The following is a 16748-nucleotide window of genomic DNA, read 5'->3' as shown; positions in this document are numbered from 1 at the left end:
ATTATTTTCAAAAGTACGTTTGCATATGAAAAAACGTGTTTATTTATTAATTTTTCTAAATGAAAGAAAAGAGTAAAAAAGAATTTAAATAAATTAGTAAATATTCAAATGAAAAAAAAAAGCTAATAACTTGTAAGTTTTTTCCATAAGCTAGTTGTTGAAGTAACTAAAAGTTATTAACTGAAAAGTTAGCCAACTGCTAAATAACCACTTGATTATAAAACCAATTAAGCCAACTTATTAAATTATAAATAGACACTACATGTATTTTGTCGTATCGAATAACAAGATATACCCTTAACATCTTTAAGATGTTGTAGCATGATCCCTTTCTATTAGGGGTGGGTAAGTGAGTCGGTCCGCCTTGCGTAAGGTCAGCCCGCATAAGTCTGCATTAGCAGCGGACCGGACCAGTCCGTCTCGTTTCTTACACGGACCAAATAAATTGTCCGCCCCTGCCCCGCGGATCCTGCGGGTCAAACGGGCCGATCCACAGGCCTAGTTTTAAAAGAATTTCAATTTTAAAAAAATATAATACAATTAAATTAAGTTCAATACAAATGTAAATAAAATCTCAATAATTAATGAATTACATAAATAAAATAAATAATGTCTTAACAAAAGAAAATTCAAGCAATAAATCTAAAATATGAAATTTAAACATTTTCAACAACAAATGATTCCATATTTGAAGTAGCTTGAGCCTTCTCCATCTCCGCGTCTTCATCTCCTTTCCCTAACACTCAAAATAATAATAAATATTAGAATAAAGTGTTCTTAGTCTGCTACAATGATAACGGCTAAATATGATTGAGCTATTTTTTATAATAAAAATATATTGAAAAATCTTTAAAAATATTTATTTAATAATTATTTTTGGTTTAAATGATAAGAATTGGTATTTTTATTATTTATGCCTTGCATATATGAAAAAGATAAATTAAAAGAGAAAAAGATCAAGAAAATATCAAAAAGAAAGATTTTTAGCATGTTATCACTTATATTTTTTATCTTAATCTTTTATATCTGTTATCTTTTATTTTTCTTATCTTATCATTTTTTTATCTTTATCATCTTTTAATATAAATCTTTTATTTTTATCTTTAAATCTTTATCTTATCTAATATATTTCTTTATCTGTTATTTAAAAAAAAATTAAAGTGAAAAAGAGAAAATCAAACCTAATATAATTGGGTCAGGGTCACATAAATAAAACCTAATGCGGGTTGCGGGTTGCGGGTTGCGGGTAACCCGCAGACCCCACGAGCCAAACCCGTATAGTCCGCGGATTAAGCGGGACGGGCCCAAAAATATGATATAATCATAGACCGTTTAAAAAAATTGATCTGTAACTCGCGCGGACCGCGGGCCTCGCGGGCCAGCCCATGGACCTTGGCCCGTTTATCCACCCTTACTTCCTACTAAAGTATGCAAGTACTCGACTAAGTCAGATACTTTAATACTCAAATTTTTGGCATGCTTAAGATGCCCTTCTTGCTAAAGTACTCAGGTACTCGATTAGACCAAATACTTGAGTACTTACAACCTTTTGGCATGCTTAAGATGTCCTTCCTACAAAAGTATTGAAGTACTCGACTAGGTCGAATACCTGAGTACTTAGAACTCTTTCTTGCATACTTAAACATGCCCTTCTTAAAAAAGTACTCGAGTACTCGACTAGATCGAATACCTAAGTACTTTCAACTATTTGCCATGCTTAAAACATCATTTTTGCAAAAGTACTTAGGTACTCGGCTGGCCCAAATACCTGAGTAGTCACAATATTCCCTTCCTTCTAAGGTACTAAGGTACTCACAATCAAAGTATTTAAGGTATTTCAGGTAATATCCATTGTTATTCTTTACAATAGTACTTGTTCTTATTGAATTTGGCATGACTTCCTCATAGTGATGCTCCCCCGTGAATGGTGGTCAGGTGTACTTGTGAGGAACCCCCAATGAATGGTGGTGAGGTGTACTTGTTCAAGTTAGTGGCACAAAGGTATAACATGTATTTGAAAATAGGCTGAATTAGAGTTGGTTTAATTGGACCTTGATAACCCCTTATATAAATATGAAGAATGAATCAACACTGCGCATCAACACTTTTCTCAAGATAAATACTGATCGAATTATTGTACAATTCACAACTCACAACACAAATAATGTTACTTCAAGTGTTACCACACACTTATTCACAACTAAAACTCATGATCACAATTTCACATCTCATAATATCACAATCCACCATCACTTGTTTACATGTATATCACAAATTAACACATGTTCAACTTTGCACTTGACTAAATTTCAATAACAATATTATAATCCCAAAGCAACATGTTATTCCACAATTCTTCACAAATTCAATTTATTGACACTGCTCATGAATTATACAATATCCACGACCTCACACTCGTGTTTCAAACACGTTTAACACATTGTACTACAATTTAACACTGGTTCCTAATAGGAAACCTACACTTTCTCTTTAACATTGCGCATAAACACTTTTCTCAACATAACACTAGTCGAGTTATTGTATAATTCACAACTCACAACACAATACACACATCTCAATACACATGTATTTCACCATTCATCACATGTTCAATTTATCACATACTCATAATTTGAATCATCTTTTCATAATCTCAATATAACAATTTATACAAAAGGTTTATCACAGCATGGGGAGTAAAACCCCTCAAATATATATCAAAATCAATTAATCAAAATCATATGTATAAAAAAATGAAAACACCAAGAGCACTATTTTATCAACCAATTTGTAGTAGGACATCAATATTGTATTTATAATCATAAAGGAGAAATTATAATTCAATAAACATCCCAAAATAAATCTCAATTTAACCCTCTAAGGATCCCTACCCATGTTCATTCTAACCCCAATTGTAATAAACTCATCTATTACCTCTAAGAAGGTTCACGTGTGTATTGTGACAACAATACCAGCATCTTTGGCAGTTTCTTGAGATTCCTTAAGTTTTTCCTATGACCACTCTGTTAGGGTTTCCAAACGTTATAGAGAAGAATAAGGAATTGAAACCTCCATTTTGTACTGTCTTCGTGCGATTCAGTTTTTTCTGTTCATGAATATTATTTTGCAAATCCCAACTATGAAGGTGTGCAGAATTGAATCGTGAACCACATATCAAAATTTCACAACAATCCAACGAGCCCAGGATCATAGTTTTACCGAGACAGTTCTGGGTTTCTGCAGGAAAGAAAAAGTTACAATACGAAGGGTATTTCTATCATCTCTAACATCTTTTCGTAATTCCCAACGGTGAGAAGGCTCGGTGTTGAGTGGTGAACCCGATGATTAAATTTCACGACGATCCAATGGTGAATGAGTCCGAGATCATTTTTCTGAGATAGTTTTGGTGATATGCGAGAAAAAGAAAGAGTTTTAGGAGGAGGAGAGGGAAAAATGAAATTGAGTAAAAGAGGAGGCATCGTGTGAAAACTGACTTAATACATTTCTCTTTTATAGCTAGCGTACTTACAACTTATCATTTACTCTATTAATTTATTTTTATTATTTTATAAAAACAAACTCTATTTTATTCTGAATAAATAAAATGCCCTTTTTATTTTTTCTCAAACCATTATTTTAATTAATAAAGTTATTTCTCTTTATTTATTTGATTATAAAAAAACTTATCATTTTTTTCTAAAACTCTATTTATTTACTAATAACAATCATTTTTAAATTAGTTTACGAAAAATGGGATGTTACAATCTTATTCAAATTAGTGGCACAAAGGTGTAACATATATTTGAAAATAGGCTGAATTAGAGTTGGTTTAATTGGACCTTGATAACCCCTTATATAAATATGAAGATTGAATCTTTGATCTCAATCTCTCTTAGCTAATGGCATAATTAAGAAAATATATGATTTTATCTTATATTTCCTTTAATAGAAGATAACTTCCAATTTTTGGAAACATCTCTATCTTTCTGGTAAAAGATAAAATTTATCTCTTTTCTTGATTATATTGGTAAGGTTCTTTGGATTACGAGTAGAATACTCGGTCAACCACCCCTCCTAAAAATATTTCAAAATCCAGCACAAGCAAGAAAAACACAGAATTCACCTTTTTCTTATTCTTCACACCCTGGATTACGTCCTGGATCGTTAGATAAGAATCCGAAGATGAAAAGAGAAACGAAGAATATCACTACCGTGTAAACAAATAGTTTTAGAGTAAGCATTATAAAATCTCCAAGATAATTAAAAAATGACAAAGAAAGAGAATAGATTATTACAACAAATTTTGGCTTCCCTCGATTAAGTAATAAATACATTACTAATTAATAATATGATAAATGATTTGAAAATCATGATAATAAATATGAAGTTACTGCAGTTATGAAAGAAATATTTCATAAATTTTTTATCCAAATTACAAAATCAATATCTATTTAAGATTTAATGGATTAATCGATTAATTCAATCAAAATATATATTTATTATGTGCATTTTAATTATTATTGTTAGGTATAATAATGTGTTTTATGAATAAGATAATATATAAATAAATAAATAAGAAAAAAATTATAAATTAATGATGTAAAAAGTTTACAAAGTGATCAAATCATAAGTAATCGTGTATGATAAATTTATTAATTTTTAAAAATTATTATCTTAAAATAATTTAAATTGTTTTACACTGTCGTGCAACTTAAATAATCATGTTTAAGTTTAATAAGACCATTATAAATGACAAAGTCCTTATTTGAAACACACCTTATGAAAACTAACTCAATTCTAAAAAATTCTTTTATTTTTCATAAGTGACAACTTAAAAACATGAAGATTTGAGTTTTTCTTTACATGGAATGAATCAAAATTCTTAAAAAAAATGATTATATATAAAATAAAATGAAAAATACAAAAAAATGCCTATTTTATCTTTAAAGTATTTTCTTTTGTTTTTTATAATTATTTTAAAAATTATATCTATTGTAATTTTTGATTGATTGACAATATTTTATCTACATAGAAATTAAACTATTTTTTGTTTAATTATTTAGTTATTTATTTGTATATATATATATATATATATATATATATATATATTTTAAACATTGTATAAGATAAGTCAAGATTAAAGCACTAATTAAGAGATTAGAAGAAAAAAATGTAGGAGTTGGATGTTAGTATTTTACAAAAAATGGGCTTTCAAAACCTGTTATTTGAAGCCCGGCCCAAAATCAGAAGTAACCTAGGGTTTTGAGATTTATATGTATGCTGTCTGTCCCAGTGCCTCCTCTACGGCACTCGTTTTCGTTCTCGTTCTGGTGCGTTTTCTCTCTCTAGGGTTTTTCTCTTAACTATTCCTTATAATATTTGCTAAGATGCTTATTACTGCGTTATTTTAATCCGATTCAGGTTTATAGATCTTTGCGAAGGAGGTTTACAGCGCTCAACCAAAGATGCAGAACGAGGAAGGACAGATCACTGAGCTTTACATTCCTAGGAAGTGGTATGCGCTTTAATCCTGCAATCACTGTTCGTTAATTTTTAATTTGTGGGGATTTTTTTTAATGATGGTTGTTTATTTATTTGTTCTTTGAGTTTTTATTTTGGAATTTGAATGGATTTGTGAATTTGGTGCAGCTCCGCCACAAACAGATTGATTACCGCTAAGGACCATGCTTCGGTTCAGATCAACATTGGGCATGTGGATGAGAATGGCGTCTACAATGGCCATTTCTCCACTTTTGCCCTCTGCGGATTCATCCGTGCTCAGGTATCTATTTTTTTTCACTTTTTTTATATTCGGTTCTGGAATTTCTGCCTTGTTTATTTTTATTATTGTTTTATTTTAGCCTCTATGCAAGTAACCCTTTTATGTGTTTGTTGATTTATGCCAGTTATTAATTGTGCTTTTTCATTGTATCTCCAATGTTGTTTGATGGTGTCGATTTGGTTGATACTGAACTGTATTTTAAGTGTTTTGTTAATGTCGACCCTTTATTTAGCAAAAAATGGAAAAATTCTATTTGGAAAGAAATATTTGTTACATTAGAAATATAAAGTGTAACAAGTGATTTTGTTTTTGTTGCTTAAAATCAGCAAGAACCCTTTTATCAATTAAACTGCATAAATTAAACTGCGTGTTTGTTTGTGTTTACTAATTGATTGGATTGGTATTGAGTAGCTGTTGGACCGGCTATACGTATGACGTATTAAATTAGAACCAAACTGAACTGGTTGATTATGTGCCTCACTTCTATTTACTTGGTCTTTCTCTATTTAAGGAGTTGGGGTCGGATGGGAATTGTGGATTTTTTGGAGTGCCCTGTTTTGTTCTTTGGTTGTGTTTCTTGTCATCAATCTAAATTGAAAATCACAAGAATTTAATTTAATTCCTACACAAATCCTTGAAAAGAAGAAACAAATTGAAAACAAGGCATGCTTTTTGGTGATTATCTGTGGAAAATGGTCATGAAGAAAACAAAACTAATACAGTCTAATATGATTCTAAGAAATAGATTGCACTGTTTTGGTGGTTTGCTTTTCATTTATATTATGTTGGAAATTGTGTTTGCTATTGTATTCAGGTCCCTGTCTCTGCCTGGAAACTCCTACTTGTTCCTTTGATGTACCTTGATAATTTACCTTTAAGAATTGCATTTCTTGGCTCATCTTTGTTTTTAATTTCCAGGGTGATGCTGACAGTGCTCTAGACCGCTTGTGGCAGAAGAAGAAAGTTGAAGTTAAGCAACAGTAGACACCCATGATAGTTTGTTACTTCGTTATGTATTAATTTCTACTCTTGCTAGAGATATTTGAGTACTATGATTGTCGTTTTGAGCAAATACTCATTCTGAATTTTCGTCGGCATTTGGTGCCTCCAGCTAAGGTGGTTACTTTTTTGACAGTTTGCCAGTGCGTTGATAAATATTCTGTCATATTTCAATCATATAAATTTTGTTACCGTGGATTTTATGTGAAGTTTGATTTAACTGCAAAACAGAACGCTTCACTCAAGGTGAACGTGATGAATGACATAGTGGCCTTCTATAAAACCGGAGTGATGAAATTTCTGTAGACCGTGACCATCTGAAAATATTGAAGAATGTAATTGTTGGGTGGCCTTTAAAATGCTGTCTAGTAATGATTGGATCCTAGATTTAGAATTTTAAAATTCTCCTGGCAATTTAAGGATATTCTTCAACTAGAGTATTTAACATTCTAGTAAACGGGCACCAAGCTTTGCCCTCAAACATAAGCTTATCCCTCCTACTGATTAAGCACACTGATTGAAGGGAGCATACGTAGGGAATTGGACCCAACCTTGATGACTATACGAGGTTTCAAACATTTTTATTAACTCTTTAGCATACGTAGCTTTGTGAGTTTATGCTATGGTCTGGACGGTCAATAGTAGGTGTGTGTTTAGCATAAACCTACGGATCCAACTATTTTTTCCCTTTAAACCTACGGATCCAACTATTTTTTCCCTTTTCTCTAGGTTATCTTGCTACCGTAGCAGTGAAGTTAATTCCAAGAGTAACCTCACTGTAATGAAAATGAAGGAATTGTTGTGATAATGTTCTCCAACAAAGATGAATTATCAGCAAAATTCAGTTCACACCAATGTCGAGACAACAAAAATAATTTATAGTAAATTTATTAGCTAAAAAAAAGAAGAGAAGGGTGCTGACTGCTGAGGATGAAAGACTATTCTACACGCACACCACTCTTCTTCCCATCTCTGCCATCCGAATTTCCAACGACCTCGCTCGCTTTCTTCCTTTCATTTCAACACTCATTCTTTCTTCTTCAGCCATTTTCTCTTTTCTCTCTTTGATTTCTCCCTCTCTATTCCACTATATGTTTGCTTTTCACTGCGTTTGCGTAGCTGCATTCTGAGCTCCTTCACTCTCTTTGGCGTTCGCTTCCATTCTCCGCTATCTATTCGTAAGTGCCTTTCCCCCTTTTTCCTAATGATGGAGTTTTTGTGTTCTGTATTTCCTTTGTCGTTTCCGTCTTCCTCTCTTTTGGGTTTTGTTAGTTTTGAAAAAAAAAAAAAAAGAATGCCCAATTGGAATTCTATGGAAAAAGTTTTGATCTTTTCCCCTCTTAAAATTAGGTGAAAGAATCACCCCATGGGAACCGATGCAAAATGCGTTTTCTAGGTGTGACTTATTGTTAATTAGATTCTTACATTATAGTATGATGACAATTGTCACTAATCACTATCAATGAAGCTTCACTGAGGGACAGATTGGGAGTGAGTAAACAAGTTCATTGTTTTAAAAATTTTGCCTTTTTTTCCCAGTCTTTACTATGAATAAAGGATGATGAATTGATGTTCTTTCTTCCTCTCTTCTTTGTGGCAACTTTAACTGTATGGAAACTGTGACAGATAATCTGAGTAGGAACGAATCTAGTATTAATTAACTTAAAAGCTTAAATTTTATTTTAATGAATTTCTTTCAAGGAATGAATCTAGTATTAGTTAAATCTAAATTTTATTTTAATGCTTTTATTTTCCTTCTCCAGTTGTTGTGAATAATTTGTTCTAGCTTCACGGTTTGGTTTATGTTGTTGCTATCCTTGTCTTGGTGTCATGGACCTTCTTCATATTTTATGTCTGTTATAAACTTTCCACATATTCTATAGCATGAAATCCTCTTAGATGGGCATCAAAATATAAAATTTTATTTCCTAAATATGGTTTAAAGAATGCAAGCATAAATATCTGAGGAACTCTATTAAAATGCTAGATACTCATTTGTACAAATTTATATCAAGGAAGCGAGCACTGATACTGTAACGTTCTTCAGCCAAATGTCTATAAAGTTTTAGGTTTTAATTTCACCCTTCTATTCCAATGCTTGAAGATTTACTTCGAATTGGTTATTGTTTGAATGCTATTTGTTTTTGTTCCAGCTAAATTTGTCTTAGTGTTTTCATGTCTTTATTTGAACTGATGGCAACTAGTCCTGCATGTGATTAAAGTTTATTGAATGAAAACTGTTATTGCGGCATTATTAAGTATATAAATTGAGCCCTCTTTCCACAATATGGAAATTCTTTTGTTTAAGTTTTCTATATAACAAAATGGCTCTTTCTAGCAGATTACACACATCGGGAGCATATCAAGTGAGAGTGTAAGAACATGAAAAGAGTTAATCTTGACCAAACAACTCTATATGGATGGTTAGGATTAGTTGAGTGAAACCAATCATGATCATCCGTGTATTTTTGCTTAGTTAAGATTGACCCTGCTCACCTTTAATGTTCTGACTTGATAGATGTCTCTGTGCATGTGTTTTGATACTGTTCAATTACATTTCAGGTGTCTGAAAGTTCTCTTTAGATCTAAATACCAGTGATGTGATATTGATAGTGTTGAGAATGGATTTCTTAAACCAGGAGATGAGCATGCTTAGCCCTGAAGGTGAACTTAAAATAAGTTTTGGCTATCAATGCAATAGCGAGAGGTATGCCTTGCAATGAAATACACAGAACAAGCAGCTTCTCTTGCTTGTCGGGTGCTGCCTTAAGTGCAAATGCTACACTTGCCAACACAAACATCTGCAATGGTGTAATAGGAGAAGACAAATCCTTCCGATTTTGGACTCTCCTAAATCATTTCGTAGGGTACCCTCTTCACCAAGTTTTCCAAAGTTGGACATGTTATCATCTTCTGTGAATAGTAGTTTGTCAAACCTAAGTTGCAGCCCATCCACTCCAAGTAATATGCTTGAATATGACCCTTGTACGTTCACGTCCATGAGTGCTCCTTCCAGAAGTGAAGGTTTTCTTAATGGCATGGAAGTTCCAGTTGCTGGAGGAGCTGCTGGTGAAGATAGAGTTCAAGCAGTTTGTTCTGAAGATGAGTGGCTTTTCTGTGAAATTTATGATGGTTTTAATGGGAGAGATGCAGCTGACTTTCTGATACCCTTTATGACTTTATCATATCTTATTTTAATATGTTATACTGGGATTTGGAACCAGATTCCATAAAAGCTTCTAACATTGCGAGTATGGGTGGATCCTTTCAATATAATTTTGATGATAGTCTTAATCTTCAGGAGCATCAATCTCTGTCATCATTTAAGGGAAGCGATTCCAGTCTTGACTGTTTCACAGACAGTACTCCACATTCCAATTCAGAAGCATCTCCTAAATCATTTTCACAAACTACAGTACTTAATGGCCTCCAACATGTTCTTAGTCAGGTTGAGAATGATTTCCTGTACATGGTTGAGTAGGAAATGGAGGAACATCCAGATTTGGTTTCGATTGGATCTTGTGTTTTACTTGTGCTTCTTCATGGGAATGATTTGTAAACACTTAATCTAGGCGACAGCAGAGCAGTGTTGGCAACATGCAGCAGGGATAACAATTTGAATGCGAGTGAGAGATTCAAGGCTATCCAACTTACGTAGAGTCACACTGTTGACAATGAAGCTGAAAGAGCTCGACTTCTTTCTGATCATCCTGATGATCCTAAAGCCATAGTAGCAGGGAAAGTGAAGGGAAAACTGAAGGTTAAACGAGCTTTAGGAGCGGGCTACTTGAAAAAGGTTGGCATTATTTTCTATATTTTAGTCAATAAGGTTCCAAAGGATTTTGAATTGTGATTTTCTTTGTTCAAAGAAGCAAACACATAGGATATTATAAAGCTTTAATAACCCTATGATATCCAAGCTACAAATGATGAGTGGATGAAAATGTTGAGTTTTTTGGTTTATAAACCCCATTTATTTAAAAGAGGCTTGATTTTTCTTTTTCTTCCCCACAAAAAACTCTAAATGACGCATTGATGGGAATCCTTGAGTTCGTGATCTTACAAGCCCATCATATGTGATATCTTCTACCCCTCACATATATGTATTAATAGTAAAAGGAATAAAAAATTAAAATCAATTAAAATTTTTTAAAACACATTTAAATACAAGTCTTTCAAAATGGTAGAAGACTCACATTCACTTTTCTAACATCATAATAAAACTTGTCCAGATAAATAATAAATCATCTCGGCTCAAAATAAAGTCATCCAAGACTTCACGCAATTAAAATAGAAACTTATATTCCAATGTCACATCTTATCAGAGTATTGTGTTCCCGTGTCCTCTAGCATGAGGTTATTCATAGTCATCCACCTAACCATCTGCTCCCACGAACACAAAGTTCAGATCATCATAGGATTCAAACACAAATAACACACGGGGAACGAGTTATCACATTCTCAACTAATAGAGAAAAACAAGACAACATGTAGATATACATATCATATAAATGAAATATAACTCACTTAAACATAACTTACGTCATTCCATCACTTTGTCGCGTAACATCACAACACAACACGTCTCATTCATTTTCACATCATTCATGTACTCAAGGACCAAAACACAATATCACTAAATCAATCAATACTCAAGCGTTATGCAATAGATACACTAAGACATAATCCTATATGCAATGTGGTACCGTGTCAGTGAAAAATCTCATTGGGCGCTTAGGAGTGCATGACAAAACAAACCACATACTAGTAAGTCGGGTCATTCTCACTAGGTAAAATCATAGGGAGACCAGTCGGGGTCACGCTGTTTTGTAAGAATGCTCCAATCATGTGAGATTGGCACAGGTTTAAAAGGAGCACTCAAATCGGGTGTATTTCGGGTGTATTTACCCCCAAGGCCTACACTCCGAAGAGTCTGTCAGGGTTTCTCCCTCCCGATTTAGGTCCAACCTAGAAAATATTGTAGCACGCAGACTCTATGAATTGTACAAAATACATAACTCCTCAATTGTTCTCAAAATAATTTTATCTCGTCGCGCTTGTGATTAAACTCGTCGGGTCCCCTTAGTGGTTCCCATCATAGTACTCGTCGTGCATTAACTCGTCGCCCTTAAAGTCGTGTAATTGTACAATTCATAGCTCACAATTCAATGCACACAATATCTCAATGAACATATATATTACAAGTCAATACATACTCAATTTATCACATACACTCGGTCTCAATCACAATGGTATAATCCCAATTTAACATGTTATCACACCTCATGAATCATATATACTTTACCTATGAACTGTGCAATACACACGACTCCTCAATTGTTCTCAAAATAATTTTATCTCGTTGTGCTTGTGATTAAACTCGTCAGGTCTCCACAGTGGATCCTATCACATTACGCAAAAACTCGTCGCCCTTAAAAGGTCTTACAATTGTGTGATTGCACAATTCATAGCTCATAACTCAATATAAACATCTCAATATACATGTATTTCACCATTTATTACAGGTTTAATTTGCCACTTACTCACAATTTGAATCACAATTTCATAATCTTAATGTAACAGTTTATACAAAATGCTTCTCATAACATGGGGAGTGAAACCCCTCAAACAATTTCACATAATCATATTAAAATCAACGAATCAAATCATAAGTCAAAAATATGAAAACACCAAGAGCACTCAAGTTTATCAACCAATTCGCATTAAGACATCAATTGGTCCATCAACACAACAATATCGTATTTATAATTGTAAAGGAAAATTATAATTCAATATGATTAATGAGTCTAAATTTCACGATGAGTATTGTGATGAGATTCACTGTGAGGACCCAAAGAGTTTAATCACAAGCACAACAAGATAAAATTATTTTGAGAACAATTGAGGAGTCGTGTGTATTGAACAGTTCATAGGTAAAGTGTATATGATTCATGAGGTGTGATAACATGTTAAATTGAGATTATGCCATTGTGATTGAGACCGAGTGTATGTGATAAATTGAGTATATATTGACTTGTAATATATATGTGTATTGAGATATTGTGTGCATTGAGTTGTGAGCTATGAATTATACAACCACACGACTATAAGACCCTTTAAGGGCAACGAGTTAATGCGCGATAAGTATTATGATGGGAACCACTGAGGGGACCCGACGAGTTTAATCACAAGGGAGACGAGATAAAATTATTTTGAGAACAATTAAGGAGTCATGTGTTTTGTACAATTCAAAGATAAAGTCTGCGTGCTACAATGTTTTCTAGGTTAGACCTGAATCAGGAGGGAAAGACCCTAACGGACTCTTCGAAGTGTAGGCCTTGAGGGTAAATACACCCGGTTTGAGTGCTCCTTTAAGTATGTGCCGATCCCACATGATTGGTGCATTCTTACAAAATAGCGTGACCCCGACTGGTCTCTCTATGATTTTACCTAGTGAGAGTGACCTGACTTACTAGTGCGTGATTTGTCTTGTCATATACTCCTAGGCGCCCGACGAGGTTTTTCGCTGACATGGTATCACATTGCATATAGGATTGAGTCTTAGTGTATCTATTGCATAACGCTTGTGTATTGATCAATATTGATTAATTTAGTGATATTGTGTTTTGATCCTTGAGTACATGAATGATGTGAAAATGAATGAGACGTGTTGTGTTGTAATGTGATGTTACGTGACAAAGTGATGAAATGACGTGAGCTATGTTTAAGTAAGTTATATTTCGTTTATATGATATATAAATCTATATGTTGTCTTGTTTTTCTCTATTAGTTAGGAATGTGATAACTCACTCCCCGTGTGCTATTTGTGTTTGGATCCTGTGATGATCTCGAATCTTGTATTCGTGGAAGCAGATGGTTAAGTGAATGACTATGAAGAATCTCATGCTAGAGGACATGAGAACACAATGCTCTGATAGGATGTGACATTGGGGTATAAGTTTCTATATTAATTGCATGAAGTCTTGGACGACATTATTTTGAGCCGAGATGATTTATTATTTATTTGGACAAGTTTTATTATAATGTTAGAAAAGTGAATGCAAGTCTTTTATCCTTTTGAAATGTTTTTATTTAAATGTGTTTTAAAATTATTAATTAATTCCGTATTTTTATTCATTTTATTATTAGTACATATATATGTGGGGTATAAGGTGTCACATAAAATATGTAAAATTTTGTTTTACTTATTCAAACTCAACTTAACAAGAAAGATAAAATAGTCATAAGCAATAACCAGTTCAAATTAATTATCATGACTAAGTTCTAAGGAATAACACTAAAAATTGTGTTATTTAAAAGGATCCCCAAGCTAGGACTATTTTTCAATTCAACTCAAACGGTCAAACCTACAAGTAAAGGCATATAGTGAAAACAATTACACATCATGCCATGACACTAGATATGTGATTGGCTTCTGTGAAGTAAAGTACCAAGCAATGACAATTGTAACGTGTAAAATTCAATAGCTAACCTATCTTGTTTAGGATTTCAGGGTTGCTTTTAAAACTCCTTTCCTTTTCTGTGATAATTAATCTGCCCTGCATATAGTTGCGAATTCTTTCTTCCATAAATAGACAAAACACTTTAAAGTGGATAATCATATAGTGTGTGAAAAGAGTCAACAAGGCCTAATCCATCTTCTTCCCGTTCCCTCTTCACTATAATTGGCATATGCATATACTAAATTCAAGCTTTTTGTCGAATTGTTTAAGGTGGGTCTTATTAACATATATTCTCCAACTTGCTAGGGGTAACAAATCATACACAACATTTGGTGCAAGATTGACACATCATTAGTCATTTTCATACACTTTGTGTTTTCCCTTTTCTATGTAAATATTGTTATTTAGGATGTTTACAGACATCATTTTATTCTTTGTAATTATGTATTTGGTAGCATAGGAAAATATTCTCTTTATTTATAATAAGGTATAAATATTATTATAGCAATTAAAAAATCAATGGAATGATCTTTTTTTTTTTTTGTCAGCGATAAAAGAACTTTCATTAATAGCACAAGTAAGTGCTGAAAACAAAATTGCAAAATAGCAACAAGACATTCAGTTACCTCTCCAAACAAACAACAAAGCCAACCAAATTTTGTCCGACCCCAACACTTATAGCCAAAAGAAAACATCTTAAACTATACTAGCAATGTGCCGCATACAGTAAGATGTAGGATCTAGTGACAATAGCCCAAAACATTACAAAAAGGATATTGCCAATAAAAAAATGCAACGTGCATGAAAGCTTTTGGGAATCAAAAAGAGATGCACTCGGATTGATAAGCCACTGTTGATATGAGATAACAAAATCCTTTTGAAATGCTTTCAACCAAGACCATGTGAAGAATAAAATCTTATGCCACTCCCTTTCTCTGTCAAAATCCTGTCTTTCAAAGATGATTGAATTACGTTACACCCAAATATTCCACACAATTGCACACCAACCCACCATCCACCACCTCTTGAATTTTCCATTAAGCAACTCATGAGAATGTTGCCAAAAATGCTCCTTTGCAATATGAGGGAGAGCTGAACTTAATCCAGCTAGATGGTGCCACCATTTTAAAAAATGATGAGATTCCACACAAGAGAAGAAAATATGGGATGTGTCTTCGATCACGTTGTTGCAAAACATGCACAAAAGCTCTTGATCTTGTAATGGGATACCTCTTTTAAGTAAATTCATTTTTGTTGGATCCTATCCAAAACTATTCTCCTCAACAAAAATGAGACCTTGGGAGGAATATGAATTTGCCATATCTCAACGGAGTCAATTCTCAAATCATACAAAGCTAATTAAGTATGCCTATTCAATCGTGAACAAGAATGAATCATCTTCTAACCACGACCACCTATCATCCCCGACATTCCCAATGATAGCATAAAGAAAGAAATTCCTCAACCAAAATCTTCTCCCACTCAAACTCTTCTCTTCTCCACCTTAACTCCCACACCCACTCACCATTAACCTGTTTACCATAGCTACCAATACCGTCCCCTTTATTCTCCGAATTTAACAACAATCTTGGAAAAGAATTTTGGAGTAAATCGTCACCTAACCACACCTATCCTCCCAAAATCTAGTAGAAAATCCATCTCAAAGATTCACTTATCCCCTCCCCCGCACACACACCATTTTCAAATTCCTCCACCACAATGACTCACAAGGTTTATTTCCCCTCTCACAAATACCTTGCCAACCCCAATATTTTGATTCAAGAACCCTCACCCACAAGTCTCCCTTATTATAATCAATGGAATGATTTCATATTTTCATCATTTTTTTGGTTTTGTTGTCCTTTCGTGTATTTCATTTAACTTTATTTTCTGATAAAAAAACACTTTTGGGGTACGTGTTTAATTTTAAAGGTTAGAATATTAGATTAATTGCCCCTCATATGTTAATTTAGACCCGACCAAAAAGTGTTTTTTTAGTGAATTTCAACTTTTGCTCCACAAATATAAAGAGAACACGTACGTGTCCCCAAAACTTGAACCAAACTTGGCACAAATCACGGCTTAGCCACCAAGGAGTGTCCCCGTAGGTGGAGTGAATGGAACTTATAATGTTCAAACAGCACATTATTTCAATACTGAAAAATTGACGTGATATATAATACTACTGTATATAATTATTTTTACCTTTCACATTTTTCAATCTTTTTTCATACATTAATAAAAAAATATATTCTAAAACCAAACGACATAACTTTTTGTTGTCCTGCGTTGATAACATTTCATTGTTCAAAATTATTCATTCCTAACACCCAAGGAAGAATTTGTTCAGCAACGTTGCCTTTGGTGGCCTGCATTTTACATTTCAAAATTTTAGTACGTTGCTTTTGATAGTCTGCAACTCTGCATATATCCACTGTTCCTTCACCAACTGAGATCCGATAAAACCGATCAAATAATCTCTTATAATAAGGTGAATTAATATT

At 33.3% G+C, this 16748-nt stretch overlaps 1 protein-coding gene and 1 pseudogene across 2 annotated transcripts; both read left to right on the top strand.

The window, feature by feature from the left end:
• Positions 1-5293: 5293 nt before the first annotated feature.
• Positions 5294-7064, top strand: LOC100817753 (40S ribosomal protein S21). Of its 2 annotated transcripts, none has more exons than NM_001354848.1 (4): positions 5294-5330; positions 5430-5515; positions 5650-5782; positions 6701-7064. In NM_001354848.1, the coding sequence occupies exons 2-4, from the start codon at positions 5466-5468 to the stop codon at positions 6764-6766; spliced, it is 249 nt and encodes an 82-aa protein (NP_001341777.1). In that variant the 5' UTR covers positions 5294-5330; positions 5430-5465; the 3' UTR covers positions 6767-7064. The 2 variants fall into 2 exon arrangements, with proteins under 2 accessions (NP_001341777.1, NP_001341776.1); NM_001354847.1 differs by having other exon boundaries at positions 5422-5515.
• LOC102661926 (probable protein phosphatase 2C 40) lies at positions 7065-14709 on the top strand (annotated as a pseudogene).
• The last annotated feature ends 2039 nt before the right edge of the window (positions 14710-16748 follow it).

This window comes from Glycine max, chromosome 15 (assembly GCF_000004515.6).
Source record: "Glycine max cultivar Williams 82 chromosome 15, Glycine_max_v4.0, whole genome shotgun sequence".
NCBI lineage: Eukaryota > Viridiplantae > Streptophyta > Magnoliopsida > Fabales > Fabaceae > Glycine > Glycine max.
This window is presented reverse-complemented; position numbering and strand designations above follow the sequence as displayed.